The sequence below is a fragment of the Nestor notabilis genome, unplaced genomic scaffold (genome assembly GCF_000696875.1).
Source record: "Nestor notabilis isolate BGI_N333 unplaced genomic scaffold, ASM69687v1 scaffold1524, whole genome shotgun sequence".
In the NCBI taxonomy this organism is placed as follows: Eukaryota; Metazoa; Chordata; class Aves; order Psittaciformes; family Psittacidae; genus Nestor; species Nestor notabilis.
In genome coordinates, this window is record NW_009926749.1 from 66,606 (window position 1) to 84,198 (window position 17,593).

The 17,593-nt window shown below is 42.0% G+C and overlaps 1 protein-coding gene across 1 annotated transcript in view; it reads right to left on the reverse strand.

The window, feature by feature from the left end:
• Positions 1-17,593, reverse strand: part of ALK (anaplastic lymphoma receptor tyrosine kinase) — a gene marked incomplete at its 5' end in the record, with an annotated part of 208,584 nt that overhangs the window by 59,288 nt on the left and 131,703 nt on the right. The window contains 3 exons of the mRNA XM_010013707.1: positions 6,208-6,308; positions 7,770-7,901; positions 16,394-16,525. Of these exons, the coding sequence (XP_010012009.1) occupies positions 6,208-6,308; positions 7,770-7,901; positions 16,394-16,525 (365 nt within the window). The remainder of the gene's footprint in view (positions 1-6,207; positions 6,309-7,769; positions 7,902-16,393; positions 16,526-17,593) is intronic.

The following is a 17,593-nucleotide window of genomic DNA, read 5'->3' on the forward strand; positions in this document are numbered from 1 at the left end:
GTCTGTGAACACTGCAAGGAAGGGGCCAGCCTCAGCTTCTCTGGGCACCCTGTGCCAGCGCCTCAGCACCCTCACAGGGAAGAATTTCTGCCTTATAGCTAATCTAAATCTCCTCTCTGTCAGTTTAAATCCACTCCCCCTTGTCTTGTCCCTGCAGGCTCTTGTAAAAAGTCCTTCTCCAGATTTCTTGTAGTTCCCTTTAGGTATTGGAAGACTTTATAAGATCTCCCAGGAGTCTTCTCTTCTCCAGGCTGAACAAGCCCAGCTCTCTCAGCATGTTGGGAGAGTTGGGCTTGTTCAGCCTGGAGAGGCTGCTGGCACTTCAGTACACTTGGACTTTTCCTGACACTTCTGCTTTTACTCAGGACTCAGATGTACAAGCAAAATCCTCATGTAAATGCTAAAATGATAATTAGCTCATCTGATCATATAGCTTTAAAATACCCAGGCAGGCAAGAGAAGCATGTGTTTTATATGAACAGATTCTCATGCTATTTATTCTCACGTTATTTCTTACTTAATGTTTACTTCTATAAAATCAAGAACCTAATAAAAGCACCTTTATTTCAGGAAACAAACAAACATGAAAACAAAGACAACAACAAAAGAGAAAAAAAGAGAAGAGTCCCTAATTTTGCTGCCAGAGTACTGTGGAGTGGCCAGGCCTTCCAGTAATTTCAGATATTATAGATCCTCTAATCCAGTGACACAGAAGCCAAGTGGCAAAGGAAGCAAGAAAAGAGAAAAGACTGGTAACACTGAATAAGCTGTACAGATTTTAAACCTACTATTTTAAAAACAGGATGCTAACAACATTCTGCAAAATACAGCACATGAAAGGTTGTGCTGGAGGCGGATCTATGTTGCATTTTTCATGCTCAGAAATGTTCTGAGTCAATGTTATTACCATGTACCCTTCTAAGTTATTTAAAGCTGAAGGAATAGGGGAGGGAGACAGGCTCTGCAGGTGTCAGCGTGGAGCTTGGAATGCTCTCAAGCAATGATTTATATTATTGATTTACATGCATTAAAATAATACAACCCCCATGCATAGAAAAGAGAACTGAATTAATAACCACAGAGGATGAAAACATCTTTTTATCTATAAACCTGAGAAGGCAAATTTCAACTATGCTCTTTACATCGACATATTACATTTACTTTCTAGAGGGAGTATGTTTACATCCAAAATGTAATTTCAGGCTTAAAAGAAGCCTGGCTCAGTTCAGTGCTTACTTATATAACATAATAGTGGCTTTCAGGAAATAGCCAGTTGAAATGTCAAAACAGCATCAGAAAAAGATTTTCATTATCTTAAACATGGCCAAAGCACAAAGCCCTTTTACTTTCACAGGGATCTGTTCTCATTGGTTTTCAGCACAACTATACCCTTTAGAATGTTTGACCCAGGATCTAAGAGAAAAATGAAATAATCTGGTTCCCAATCACAATGCAGTCCCTCTTGCAGAGTCACCTTCTTCTGTGGAGATGTGATAACATTGAAGGCTAATTCCAAGTTCATTACCATCCAGGCAACACCACCCCTGTTGTTATTCTCCTCTATTATAACATACACAAAAACCGCTTGCATGGCTTTTACTTCTCCGATACGGCACTAAGGTGTATCACACATTCCCTTGTGCTGAGCAAAGCACAGCCTTCCTGAAAACCAGTGTCCAGACTGCTTATGTTTGTGCAGTGACTTCCAGACAGAAGTCATAGTCATAATCCACCACAAACCAGAATCTCACAGGATAGCTGTAACTGCTGCTGCCTAGGCAGGTACACATGGTAGGAAGCACTCACAGCAGTCCTGGACCTGGTCTTACAATCCTTTTACGACAGAAGCCCAAACACTTTTGGGAAGACACACATAGGACTCTTATGACCTACAGGCACCACAGCATCTTAAAGTCTGAGGATGCAGACAGCAGGGAGCATCTCTGAAAAACAGAATGAAAAGCAAGTCCGTGTATGTGACTCTGCACTTGTACAGCAACAGTGCTGGGACTGAGGGAGGCAGGATTGCCTTGTTATCCAGACATGGGGAACCAGAATTGAGTCTCCAGCTTCCACATGTAAACAAGTGCTCCCTGCTCATCTGCAACACTTGTGTCAGCTCTCAGACATCTTTGCAAAGATGTGAGAAGTAGGTGGCCATTATAGTCTGGGAACTGGGCACACCTAGGGGCTATCAACCGCAGCAAAGCAACTTAGTTTTGCATAGGTGGTGTCTGAGATGACAGCACTTGGACTACAATTGTGATTTCCCAGATTCCCAAACAGCAGCACGGCTACTAATGACAGGCATATGAATTTCTTCTTCAAAATGAAGAAGTATCCAGCCACCCCATGATCTTCTGCCTTGTTGGCCTTGTGTAGGCCAATTGATTTTGATTCAGAGGAAGGGAAACACAGTGTGAAGAGAAGGGATGAATAACACTGTCCTTTACTGCTTAAGCTCTATAAATTCTGCCTTTAAATCAGGCCACTGTTTGGATTAATTCTTCACACTTTATGTGTATTCCTGTGCTCAATTACAAGTGCTTTGTTTCCAGTGAACTTTTACATACAGGTTTAAAGATTTTCACTCTTGATTACTGTGATTCAGTTTGGTTCCTGAAGCATTTCCTGAGCTTTTTATTGCATCTCCCTTTTCTGGCTACTTCAGGGTAATGGAGCATCTCTTCACAGACTGTGTGCACCACTTCCTGCATTCCCTCAAGATTTACTAAAAGTGCCACGTTTCCCCTCTTTCACACGAATTGGGTTTTAAACACAGAGTTAATGGGATCAAAAGGCAAAAGACTCTACCGAATGTGCAACATGAAAAAGGTAACAAAGACTAGACTGCAAACAAGAGATTCTTTGAAGCCAGAATACTTCAGCCAAGATTTAATACAACAACAAAAAGAAAGGGAAAAACTAACTGAACCAAGAACAAAGGGCAGCATCACAAACTAACCACTCTGACCCACCAAAAGCACTGAAGAACAAAGAAAATGAACGTATAAAGGTGCTCAAAACAAACAGGAGCGAAGTGCAATACAAAGCTATACACAAAGTCAAGGCCAATCTCAAGCATGTGTGGGGCAGAACAGGCTGTTCATTATGATATCTCCTGCATGCATTTTTACCCTCTTCTCATCTTTTGAAGCACATGGGGCAGTACAGAGTAGGTCAGGCTGATTTTTCCCTTTCTGAGTTAACGGGAAGCCTCCTGCAGGGCATGGGAAACACGAGGGAAGCACAACCTGCAAGCAGCCCAGCATCTCCTGGTGACCACGTCAAGCTCCACAAAGATGGAGGCTTGCATGTGTCCTGCGCTCATTGGCAATCCATATGCCAAAGATAATCCAGGCTTTGGAGTGTCCAAGTGCCAGCAGCAGCCCTGCTGCAAACGGCTGCCCAGAGGTCAGCAGGGATGGTGTTTGGCCAGGATACCCCACGAGTCTCCAGGGTTTTAGCAGTCATTTTCTCAGACTGTTCAGTTGTCTCTTGCCCGTCTATCACAGTGGAATATTAAACAGCCAGGATGAAGCAGAAAAAACAAGCTTGAAGCATTAGCAAACTCTTTGTGGTTGGCACCCACTGTGGACTGCTCGACTGTTTCCTTATCAGCGTTTGAGTCCTGGTTTCACAGACATTCTGCCCAAAAACCAGAATCCTCCAGCCTGATAAACAACACTGAGCAGTTAATGCTCCTGATGCTGAGGTTGAAGTAATTCATTCCTACAAACACCTCAGGCTGAAAGGCAGGGTGTCAGCATTTGCTATGGTGGGTGTAATTGTCTAACATGGCTGGATAAAAGCAAATTAAGAAATAAGGGAAAAAACAGTAGCTTCAGTAAACAGTGGGTCTAGTAGTACCCCTGAGCTTCCAGGTAGCAGTGAGAGAAGAGAGGGGAGTCAAGAGGGGACATCTGCTGGCCCCCTTGTTGCTCTCAAGGCTTGCAGCATGTGGGCTGCGATAAAGTCCTGTGCACAGAGCAGGAGTAAGATCCACTCACCCAGGAGGAGAGTTGAGCTGAGCTGGGCATGTTGACACTGGGGTAGACACAGCATACAAGGAGGAGGAAGGATGTCAAATGACAGGCTCAAGGACAGCCTCTATTATTAATGCATGTTGGTGCAGGATATGAATCCGAATCTCTCTGAGGTATTGGAACCAGCTGAGCAAGCCACTATGTAAGTGAACACACAAGGAGAGCAAGCAGATACACAAAGAATCATGTGAGCTGGATCAAATACAAGAGGAAGGGGGCAGGTTTACAGTTTGCTCTGACTGTGGAAGAATAAATGTGTCTAATTTGCCACATGAATCATGAGTTTTGTTAGTGGGATTTCAGTTGCCAGAGAATCTGTCCTGGTTGTGACATGCCAGGTGGAGCTCTCAGCAGCAACAGGTAGAAGAAAACTCATCTTTCAGTGTCTGAACTTGAGCCAGTTCAGTCAGGAAATGATTGAGAATGAATAAATAGAGAACAGCATTATGGTATTTTTCACAACCTCTTTTCTGACTGTAATTTCAATGTAAGGAAGTTTGTTGGCACCTATTGGAGGAATAAGTGCGTAGGGGGGAATATTTCCTTTCTCCTCTTGTTGTGCTGAAAAGTGGAATTAAATTATTCTGCTCACAGACAGATTGTTCCAGTAAAATAGAATTTGAAGCCACCAGGGGCTCACTGAGAAGAGAAGCTTTTACACTATATGAAAAGGCAAGAGACAAAACCCTTGCCAAACTCCTTCACTCTTTATTACCGACAGCTGCAATGCTGGATGCGTCCGGATGCCTTTTAAGTGCCAAGGGGAGTGACGGAGGTGGGATGGCATGTGAGCAGATGAAATACATGGCAGCTTCTCCCCCGACGGCAAGTTTAATTATTTGCACTGTTGTATACACAAGAAAAAAATATACACATATTGGGGAATCATTCACTCTGATTCCTGTGTCAGGTGGATTATGAAAAACATTCTCTCTTGCTCGTCCATGGCAGAACAAGGTCTTAAAATATTCAGAACCTGCGTATACCTTTGTCACAGAAGGGAAGAAAAACAAGGTAGAATGTATTTCCTAGAGAACGAGAACATGAATATATCAAGAGAGCAAAACCAGATGTGCTATATGAACCCAGATATACATCAGAGGTGAACCAAACCAAATTTTAAGCCAAAGGAACACCACCTTTGTATACTCCGATTCCAGGATTTTCTAACACATCTGTTCTTGTCCTTCCTGGATTTTAAGATCACTGGAACAAAGAGAATCTGATTCTTTTGTCTGTTCAGTGCTCAACCAGCAAACAACAAACTCTGCTTTGTTAGGATACATTTTCCCAAATCCCTTTGCTCCAGGATCTGGGAGCATATATGACATTTCAGGCTGCCCATTCAAGATGTGAAATGCTCAAAGTCACAAGCCATGGTTCCAAGTCATAAACCATCAATAAATCCTATCAGTGATTATTATAATCTGTGAAGCTATAGACTAGAGTAAAAAGATGCAGACAGGTCATCTTTCCATAAGCTGCAGTTCAAGAGTTACGTACAACTGACTCAGAAATGACAATCACGTGCAGGGTTGCCTGGCAAGCCATCATGTACTTGCTTCAGTTGATGTTTTATGATTGTCAATAGCTTTTTTATGAACCTGATTCCATTCTACAGGAATTTATCTCTGCCGCTGCTAACTTCAGTGCTCCTCTGAACAAGGCCTACCTGAGGATTGGTAGGTTTGAAGTACAGCATGATGAGGACCTGGCAGCAAAAATCCCAGCTGTGCTAGAGAAAGCATACACTGTATTTTCTGAGCAGCTCAGGGGCAGTCCTGAAACCTGTTCTTTCTTGGATGTTGCAAATACAATGTTTATTTATGCAGCAAACTGCTTCCTCTTTGTGTTTATGTAATGCTGGCTGCCCTACCCTTATGGCATATACGCCTAATTATGAAGATTCGAATACATCATGTGAGGCCATACGATAAGAACAGGATATGCCAAGCTTTTCAGAGCACATTTTGTGGCATTTCAAGCAGATAATTGTATCTTTTCCATGCACACAGGGGCATTAAATAGTTGTATTTTATAGACAATCCATCGGAGAAAGCGGTTGCTGTGCTACTGACCTAGTGCCTATATTTGAAAACCAGAGTCAGACGCACAAAAAAGCTCTGTGAATTGCAAAAGAAAAGAGAATATCGCAACTTGCCTCACAGGGGGAGTTCCTCAAAGGCGCTGGAAACGCAGTGCTGGTCATGACAGCGTTTGCTACTGCTGGTGCTTTGCTGGTGTTAAGGAGGAGGGCACAACCTGGACAAAAGAACAGGAAGAAGGTCAAACTGCAGCACCCACCCTGTGGTTTCAGGGTTTGTGAAACGTCTCCAGAACCCATGTTAGCTGGCTCCCACTGCAGCAAAATGCCAGAGAACAGAGACTTTTTCAATTTGTTAGGGATGCAGCTTCACCCACTCAACAAACATACTCAGGAAACACAGCTACCTTCGCCCTACAGCTACCTTCTGTTGCTTCATGACTTCAGATTCATCCTCCTTGCAAGACTGAACAACAAAATGTTTATTTTATGAACAAAAAATAACCTGGAAGAGAACATTTATCTTTGCCAAAACCAAAACAAAATATAGCTATGTCAGAACATCACCAGAATAGTATTAATGCAGCTGCATTAAAGGAGCCTCTTTACCCTTTAATCATTTGTTGTAACAAGAGGAACAAGGGCAGTGGTAACACTAGGGTTTTTCCTTGGCAGCAATACATGAGCTGCAGCACTGCTGCAGCTCTGCTCTCCAGCTCAGGAGGGTAGGCACTACTTAGAGCCCATTTGGGCTTTCATTGAAATTGCCTCTGCAACATAGACAAATCACAAATGAGCAGCACTTGCTAACTCCCCACATGACCCTCTTTGTGTCTACCTATGCTCCCATCACTTCGTGGTCTATAATACTGTAGGCTAAATCATCTCATGGCCTAAGTCAGAATAACTGCACTGTAGCCTATACCAGCTCACAAAACAGTAAAGAATCTTGTTCTTGATGTTTAACTCTGGATCTAACTTTTTTAAGTAATGTTGGGATTACACACCATTAACTCTGCTGTTATTATTGTATCCCTTTAGATGCTCTGTGCCCCAGCAATAAATGCCTCCTATGATTTACATTACTACAGTAATGTAAAGCTACCTGACAGGCAGCCTGTTTACCAAAACTCAACCAGCAATGGTTCAGTGCCTGAAGTATGAAAGTTCAACAGTTTGTACAGAAAAGATTAGAAATGAACTACTGCAATTGGGCAAGGCAACTAAGTATACAATATTCATACATGGAAGTGGAACTCAAAGGACCATGGAGCAAAGAGAAAGAAAATTAGGATGTGAACAGGGCAAAAAGGAGAAGTACAGAGAAACACAGAAAGTAAAAGAGAAAATCAGAAAAGAAAAAAAGCAGATCAGGATGGAGGAGGGTCATGCAGATGAATACTTGGTGAGAAGTTGCTTAGAAAGGATCAATATTTGTATGTGGTGTCAGTCGTGGAGACCTGAGGTAGCACTTTGTACTCTCAAGATAGGAAGTGAGCACAACAGACTTTTCCTCAAAGCACTTAGAGGAGAAAGGTGGCTTTTGTTTCACTGGAGGCTGAATATGTAAGTACACCAGAAAACGTGCCTTGTGTTTTATTCCCCCTCCCTACCATCTGTGTATATTTTTTGCTCTCTGCTGCTCATTCTCTGCACTTACTATTTACTCTCACACATACCTTGTATTGAAGGAAAACGGTTGTGCTCCGGGCTTCCGATCCGCCATGGAGAAGGATGGGACACAGAGGAGCCTTGCATCCAGCCACAGTCCCCTTCTTCAAACGAACAGTAAAAGCCAGAGGGAAGCTTTTCTGCAAGTGGGACAGAAAGACAGACACACACTAGAACAACGCAGGTGAGCTGAGGAGGAGACTCCTGGGCACACAGGGAAGCTGCAGTGACTATTCTGATACCTTTTGCCCGGGGCATGTGAGCACCTCCACAGCTACTCAGACCTTTTGTGTGGAATCATGCTCATGCCTGACCATGGAGAAGGTGGTGGCAAGGGAAACAGCCCCCAGATTGTGACCGACTCCCCCAAACTATGACAAACCCAAGTGAGAGACTCAGTGCACACTATGGGGTCTCCCAAACACCTGGCTTCTACAGCTCCACAGGTATAAACCCGCTCAAGGTTGTATCTTGAAGATAGTTTCTTAACCACTGCTTCTGCAGCCCCACAGAAGCCCCTTCCTCACAATTTAGGTTTTGAGTCAGCCCAACTCAGCAATGTGATCTCTTCTCTCTGGGTGCATTGATGCAGTCTCAGGTAAAGCACAGAATCCTTTTGTGCCTCAGTTTTTGCACCTGAGAATCTGTTTGGTGAGATGAATGGATGAAAAAAAAGCATAGTTTATTTTAAGCCATATTTTCAGGCTTCGAAGCCCACTCATTCTGTCACTGGCTTAAGATTTCAGGCAAGTTTCCAGCTCCAAACAATACACTATATACACTAGCTTTTTGCCTTTAAATTAACCACTTTTAAAGTAACAGTCATCTCATTCAAAGTAGAAGGTAACTTCATGCCATTCATCTCCTTCTCTACCTACATTGCAAATTCTTCTTACAAAGGGTGCAAAGTACTGCTCCTTTTGCCCTGAACCATACACTTATATTGCCATAAGTGGACATTATCTGCTTGGCCATGAATCACCTACTTCCTTCAAAACTCACGAAATATTTTTTCCCATCATCCTCAATAAACCTTCACTGCCTCCTCCCTAATATCTTCTGTTTTCTAGTTCTACCTTTGCATTTCTCTTCTCCAACATGGGGCCAGATTCTGTACTTATTAAGCACATTGTAAAATGCCATGTAAAACCACTACCACTATAACATGATTTTCACTTCTGGTGAATCACTAATGATCCTTACGACAGATTCTGCAGCTGAGAAATCTGCCAGGTAATAAAACGGCACAAACTGGATTTTAGGAGGAAAAAAGGTAGAGCACAAAGCTAGTCTGCGTGAAAAAGTTGTCCCTTTTAATGCAGAGTTAACATTAGGCGTTACAGAAGTAAAGCAGAGGAACCAGTCATTATACCCTGCTATACAAACTAACCAGTCCTTGGGGCTGGCAATACAAAGCCCCTGAACACACCTGCTCAGTTGGGGTGCTCCTTCTTCCAATAAACTAGAAAAAGTGCTGTGATGAACAGATGAAGCAACAAACAGGATGATGATATCCCTGACTTCTCACTGTTTTTACACCACTTTGTACCCAAATCTGTACTAAAAACCAGTTTAGCCTTTAGTCCAGATGTGGTTTTTTCCTTCCCTGTTGCCTTGAAGTTCTAAAACTATCTTTGGCCTTTTTGTGTTTGGGGTTTGTTAGGTTGTTTTTTTTAAAAGAAAGGAAAATTATACAAGAAGTATGCTTAAAATTGCAAGATAAAAATGAAATTTCATATGCAAACACATTATAAACTCCATAGCCAGGGAAATCAGTTTTTGCTTTCAACCACTTGTTAAAACTCAGAGTAAAAATGTCTTCATTGACGAAATGTAGGATAGACTACAAACTCCTAAAGCAAGAGAATCTGCCCATCGGGTGAGGCTGGCAATTTCACTACCTTTTCTCTGAGAAGGGGAGGCTCCTGAACTCAGATTTTTCTGTGATTATTGAGAAGTTTTCCCTCTGAAATTTTCTATCTATAAAGTAGCTGTTAAGACACCAAGGCACCAGTATTCAAACTCCAGATAATTCAGAATGTTTAAGTATATGCAGAACCCCCTGGCTGAGATTGCAGATCAATTAAATACCTGCTCAGAAAGCTTAGCTTTGGCTCACCTCAAAAGGCAATTCAGTGTCAGCTGCAGATGCATATGCTCCTCGGTCTACCCTGAGAAGACACATCCCAACTGCAGCATCTAGACCAGCAATATTTCATTTTCTAGGAGCCTGAATCACAAATGACTTCATGGAGGAAACTGAAACAAATCTTACGTCTGTGGCTTTTTAGTAGGGCCAAATCTGAACCTGGAACTTCACATGAAGGTGAGAATCATGTTTTACTGTTGTTTTCTGCAACCACACGGATCTGCTATGAAAAGATCAAAACCTGTATCAGAGTTAAGGCTTTTTCAAGTTTTTCCTTTTAAAAATCTCCCCATTCATTCAGCCTGGTCTTTAAACGTGAAGCTGCTAAGCAGAGTTGCTTCCTTGTGTTTTACCCTTCTGCAGAACTTGATTATGTTTCATTGTGCAGCCCAAGGCTGGGATCCAAAGAAAATGACAAACCAGAATGTGTCCTGAATTCCTACTGAATCAGCTTGGCTCGGTGTCCAACTGAATTCATTTCATGACCATACGCTGTCTAGGATGATGGAAACAAGTCAGAGCAGCTGGAGTCATCATCTAAGTAGCAATCCCTGCCTGGAGAGCAGAAAAAGCTCACTGTTGATGAACAAGTACAGGCATAAATAAGAAGGTATTATTTTCCCAGAAAATTCCCCTCCCTCTCCTCAAATTATTTTTTATGAGTTTTCACATGTCCTGTGCACTGGATGCAATTTCTTTGCTGCTCTTTCTCACTTTGAATACACACAGCACCTTCCACAAAGTCGTCTTTGGCCAGCACTTCTCTGTAGACATGTGCTTCTCCATTTTCTGCATATTTATAATTCATACTTACATTAGTGCAGACACAGTGCTGATGAGGGAAAGCTAATTGACTTTATTGCAAAATCAAGTAAATGAAGGAGCAGGAGTTACATCTATTGAAACCTGTCATGTTGGATATTACCATTAGTGACAGAAACCTTAAAAGATTTAGACTTTAGTAAGATTAAGATGGAGCTTGTGGATATGGAATGGAAAATAGAGTCATCCAGTGAGACTGCAGCACTGTGAGAATGTGAGAGTCTCTGCTTTTGAGTGATGAATCAGAGAAAACCTGTAGTGTGTTTAACTTGTTCCTAAGTAAATATTTTCAAGCCTTCAGAATGAATTACCTTTTGAGCAACACCTAAATAGGTCCAATTTTTTTTGTCATCTCAGATTTTTCATCCATTAATAGCAAGAAAAATTAGCAACTAACTGGAATAATTTATAAAGCAGATGGAGTACGTTCTTGATTCAAAACTAGGTGTAAATGAACCAGATACTACAGTTTAAACTTTTGGATGAAATTCCAGACCCATATTAAGGACAAAAGCAGAAAAGACTACTTTGGTATGTATGGACCTATACCAAATTTAGGATGAAATCTCAGCAACCAAATAAATCAACTACTCAATTTAAAACAGCCCATGAATCTTAAACATGAGTTAGTTTCAACGGCTGCCTCTATGCTAGCAAAGTTGCTCAGCCAAATTCTAGCAGAAATGAAGCATAAGAAGGCAAAATACTTTTCAACAGTCCACAAAGAGTTATCCTTTACTGCCAGAAGGCTTTGCTGAGTTCAGGACTGCCAGAGGTTAGAATTTGTTGCTAGAAGTACAGCTGTTGATCAAGAAAGAAGCAAAAGTATTAGTGTATGCAAAACAAGAACCTTAAGAGAGCAGAGAATGGCAACAGGTTGCTACTTCATCATTTTGCTTGCCGGGAGACTCTGCTGGGCTGTATCTATCACTAGGATATAAATTAATCCAGTGGTTTCTTCATGCATTTTTGCCTGAAAAGTAAACTGCCCCCTGCAGAATTAATTATCTATGCTTTTTTGGTCACTTGCTCATGTTATCACAAATTCAAACTTTATAGGTTCCTATCCTAGCTGCCATCTGGTCTTCTGACAGATGTGTCATGCATGCAGATGTGCATGCTCTCTTCTAACCACATAGCACAGCCTGAGTCACTCCTTTCATGAATCAAATACTAGTCTTCCTTATCTCACCTGGTAATGTGTTTAACATCCTTAAATATTCATTGAGGCAAAGAGTGAAAATTACTCTATAACCCAGTGGTTATGAGATTTATTTGAAAGATAGAGGACATTACTTTCAATCCCTATTCCAGGTAGAACTTATAAAATGTGGAAGAGCAATCCCAAGAGAGACTTGAATAATCATTTTCTTCTGAACTAGACCAGAATTTCAGACCACAGTCTTGGAAACTGCATGGAGAGAGGAAATACTGGTTCAAATTCACTTACACAGAAGAAGCAGCAGTCCTGGGTTTGTCATATCCTGAGTGAACCCTTTAAGTTCTGGGTCCCCAGATAATAAACCTAATATCAGCACCTCTATCCTTTTTCTCTCTTTTTTTTTTTTTAAATATATACACTGCTTTCCTACCTTAATCCATATATTGCAGGATTTGCTATCCTACATATAGAACTTGTTTAGCATAACTTGCTTAGCATAAGTAGTTAAATTTGCTGAAGCCTTAGGCTGCAAACTGTGAACTTTCACCTAGATATGTTGAACTTTTAGCTAGTCAAGTAAAAGAAGGCCTGAGAGCCAGTTCTAGCCAGCAGATAAGGAAGCTGCCTTCGTTAACAGAAGCTGCAACCTTAGAGATAAGAAATGGCCCTAGAGACAATGAAAAGATGCAATGCAGAACAGGAAGACCTCAGGCCCTAATAATAGTATGGGCCTGTACTGTTGCATGAAGGGTGGGGAATTCAGATTGCAAGGGAATAATTGCCCATGGATTTCTTTGCTCAAGGTGCCTCATCAGAGGCACCCTGCTTGAGCTGTAGCACTATTAATAAAAATACTTTTTGCAGAGTTGCTGGAGCACCTCCCATATGAAGACAGGCTGAGAAAACTGGGGCTGTTCAGCCTGGAGAAGATAAGCTGCCGGAGACCACAGAGCAGCTTCCAGTGTCTCAAGGGGACCTATGACGATGCCAGAGAGGGACTCTTCATCAGGGACTGTAGTGACAGGACAATGGGCAATGGGTTCAAACTGAAACAGGGGAGATTTAGGTTGGATATAAGGCAGAAATTCTTTACCGTGAGGGTGGTGAGGCACTGGCACAGGTTGCCCAAGTGCTGAATACGCCATCCTTGGAAGTGTTCAAGGCCAGGCTGGACGGGGCTTGGAGCAACCTGGTCTAGCGGAAGGTGTCCCTGCCCATGGCAGGGCGTTGGAACTGGATGATCTTAAGGTCATTTCTAACCCAAACCATTCTATGATTTCATGGTCTTTTGGCTTATCAGTTCAGTGGAAACCTAGAGTTGAACCCTGTTACTGTGGCTGGCATGTATAAATTCCACACACATGAAAGGACGAATTTACTAGCAAAGACGTAAGACAGCCACTATCTGAAGTTCTAATGCATGTCTGCAAAGTGTGCTTCTGCGAAGTCATTTCCAGGGCCATGCTTCCATCAGTCTGTTAAATCTGTATGTCTGATCCCAAATCAACGCAGTTTGTCATCTAATTCCACATCTGCCTCTCTGAAGCTGTCGTTTGTTCTTGCAGGAATACTTGATTATGACTCAAATAGCAACATGCTTTTCTCTAGGGGTCATCTCTCTCTGATTTTACACTCTCTACACAGACTAATTGGTTGCATGCGGAACAAGCACCATGACATTTCCTTGGCCATTAATAAGTAAAGAGATGTTAACAAACAGCAGGCTTCAGGGAGATTTTTTTCAGCTAAGAAAGGAACAAAAATCAAATGAATAGGAAGAAAAACCAAACAAACAAAAACCAGGGGGAAAAAAATCAGTACCTGCACAACTAAAAGACTGAAAGGAAAAAAAAAAACCCAACATCTCCTTGAAGCTCAAAGATAGAAGCCTTTGGTTAACAGTAATCTTAAGAGCTCTCCCCTCGGGTTTGAGCACAGCTACATCTTTTTCTGACAGCTTTTTTGTGTAAGCAGAAGCATTTGGGAACCTCCTTTCTCTGCTTTATGTATCTGAATCAGTTTTTGCCACACTTGCAAAAAGCTGATGAAAACATCCGTGTTGCTCAGGAGTAAAATGACAACTAAAATGCTAGAAGTTGACATATGTTTTGTGTTAGGCTGCCATGCAGATGTCATATGTAAAACATTAGATCCTTTCTCTGTTTTGTGTAAGAATTCTTATGCCAACAATATTCAACACAGTAAAGAAGTAAAAAGAGAAATTAGCCACAGAGCTGAGCAGGCTTGCCAGTGGATAAGCAGACATACCCACAACCTGAGCTCTTGCTAGAGCAAGCCTGTCTTTTTTTGTCACTTGGGTGGAAAATAGTGCTTTTTGGGCCTGCTGGCTGGGAGTAAGAACCCTCATTCCCAGTACCTGTGGGAATACAAGCTGTGTTCTCTTTTCTTTAACTTGGGGCTGATGCTCCCCCCTAAACAGGCAGTTAAAATATCTTCTGGTTTTTACATTTTCTCATTTACATTCCATGTACATTCTTTGCTGACACATCTGTAAGTGCTACACTGCTTTATGCAAACAGCTACAGATAAATGCTGCATGGAGAGGGAAAAGGCAACCAAACCAGCCCCTGTGGATAACGTATGTGAGAGAGGGATTGGTCACTTTACCAGCTGGCTCACCATGGGATACAAGGCCCTCCTGATACATGAATGTGGACGAGACACCAGCTACATGTGCACCCAGTCTTTGAAAATAACATTTTTTACCAGGTAAGCATGTTTCTCTAGGCCTGCGCCATCCTATGGTGATATTTAGTTTGCATCCATGATTGGTACAACTCCACCTTGTGAGCTCTGCTGCTCTCACTGGTATAGACAGGATTACTCTCCCAAGGCAGTCATTTAGAGCAGACAGACACAACAGTGTATGTGGATGGTAAACAGCACGTTTCTCTCCTTCCAATGAAATGAAAATGCATTCAACCTGATTATCATAATGTACCAAGGTTTTTTTAAAGTCTAGAACACAATAGAAATACCATTATGAGGCTTTAGAGCTCTGTTTTAAAGCTCTTAAGCAAAAAGGTTTCAGTACTACTAATATGAAGCATTACTAGTTCTAAGGAGCTGCAACTCTGCAGTGATGACACTGTCCCTATGAAAGTGATTTTAATGTTCACTGAGTGTGTGTCATTAACGAACATAATTCCAAATTGTAACAACAGCTACCTAGCATGATGAAGTAGCACATCATTTCAAGTTTCTAACTTCTAACTAGTTTATTAGATGATCTCAGGTCAAACCACTCTTCTCTACACCAATAAAATCTGTTAATTCATATTTATTAGCAGCAAAGAACTGGAATTTGCTAGAAGTTGTGTGTCACACTTATGTTAAGTTTATGCTAGAAACAGCAGAAGTCTGTTAAGTCTAGACATTACCTGTATCAACAGAGCTTGTCTGAATAACCTTACCCAGATTCTTCCCTGCTCTAGCTGTCACATATGAAAGCTAACCTGAGAATAATTGCCTCTTCTATTCCAAAGGCTTTTTCTGGTACTGGTATTTTGGTCAGGGAATACATTTTTTGCATACCAAATCAACAGAGCTCTGTCAAGAAAAGTCCATAGGCTAATCAACTGTGACACATATGCTTTAAACTGGTAAATGATAAACTATCAACAGCTATTTTTCTTGATATATTTGCCCAGGGGATAACCACATGGCTGACAATCCACCACTCCTAACTCTCTGTAGACTGGCAAAGGGGAAGATGCTGCAAGTAGAACATGTGGAGGTATAGAAAAGCAGAAAGGCATCTTTAGGATGGTTAAAGGAAGGTTCTAAAGTACCTAGGTTATGCAGCACAAGAACAAAGTATTCAGGCACAGCACGTGTTCAGAAAACTCAGGCTGCTATCTATCTTCTGCTGTGTTTTATTAGGCTACTGACTGCTGAAGAGAGGAGAGAAAACAAGAGGAATTACAAAGACACTGGAAATGGTCAAAGACTAGCTACTGGCTCTACTCATTTTTCATTTTGGAAGTTTTCTCCGTTCTCTCCCATCTGCCAGATGCTGTGCTACATTTTGATTAAAGGCTCTAACAAACTTCACATTTCATAATTCTGTAAGGCATCCAGCTATTCAGGCTGTACTTTGCATTTTTGATCAGGGTTTCAGAAGAGATGAAGCACTAAGAGCATCTTAAGAACCTGCTGAAGTAGTAATGGAGGTGAGTACAGGAACATAGAATCACAGAACAGTTTGGGTTGGAAGGGACCTTCAAAGATCATCTAGTTCAACCCCTCTGTAACGAGCAGGGACATCTTCAACTAGAGCAGGTTGCTCAGAACCCACACCCAGTGTATTGGCCCATCTGCTCTAGGCAGGCATCAGAATAACTGCATGTGTTATGGAGGATATCGGTCTTAGATAGTACCAAATAAGTCTATTAATGCTAAACTCTAAGGCATTAAATTTCAACACAGTCAATGCTTTTTCAAAAGGAGGGTGCAGCCTGGGGGTGGGATTTACTCACTGCACATATCTCTCTCATCTTCTCCCTCGGCGCAGTCCCTGGTGAAGTCACATGCCTGTCCCAGCCTGATCGCTGTTCCATTCCAGCAGCTGAAGGAACCCTCCAGAGCCATTTTTGAGCCAGCAGCAGGTCCTAGAGAAAAAGGAAACAAAACCCATTTCAGATTACTGAATTGCCTTCCTCTCGGTCAACAGGTCACCGGATCCTGGAGAACACTGAAGGGGAGAGAACACCTTGTGAAATGCCCTCCATCCAATAATCACTTGATGAAGTACTTACTTTGTTTGACCTGTTTGATCTTGTAAAATACCTAATGGTCCACCTAACAGAGAATTTCAATTCCCCAGGCATTTCTAGTGTTTTAACTTGGAAGGCATCTTTAACCCTTGAAAAGAAGGTTGAAATCCTGCAGCCTGCTTTGTGGTACTTCCCAAGAACATCACAGTATTCATGATAGATTTTTAATTGTGTATGAATTTACTGCTAGACTGACAGTCCTGAAGACTTATATCCTCTCTGTCTAGCTCAGGAATAACATAGCTGCAGGGTTTTGAAAGAATACAAGCTTTCATCATGCCCTCCTATCAACATGTATTACCTATGACTTGGGTGTATAACATTGCCATCTTCCCTCTGCAAAACAGAAAACAGTCTGATCTCTGCTTGTAGTTTTCTTTCTCTTCTGTACCCCCTCCTCTCAAGCCAGGGAGCCCCCAGCAGGCTACATCTACCAAGATAAAATCACTAATTAATTTTACCTATGCTGAGAACAGCAAAAGGCAGCCAGCAACGTGGAAAGGAGTATGAAATGAGGTCACTGAACATTACAATTAGAGGTCAGTATCATCCATTCGGAATGATCCTGAGTACTTGTCACCTAGCACTGTCATTTTCTGGAGGCACATGATTCTTTTGAGAGCTGAGAAGCCAGAGATCATGCAGCCTGATGGGTATGATTTTCCTTACCGTAGGACTTTTTACAAGGGTATGTAGGGATAGGACAAGGGGGGATGGTTTTAAACTGTAAGGGGGTAGATTACACATTGGGAACAAATTCCTTACCATGAGGGTGCTGAGGCGCTGGCACAGGGTGCCCAGAGAAGCTATGGCTGCCCCATCCCTGGCAGTGTTCAAGGCCAGGTTGGACACAGGGGCTTGGAGCAACCTGCTCTGGTGGAAGGTGTCCCTGCCCATGGCAGG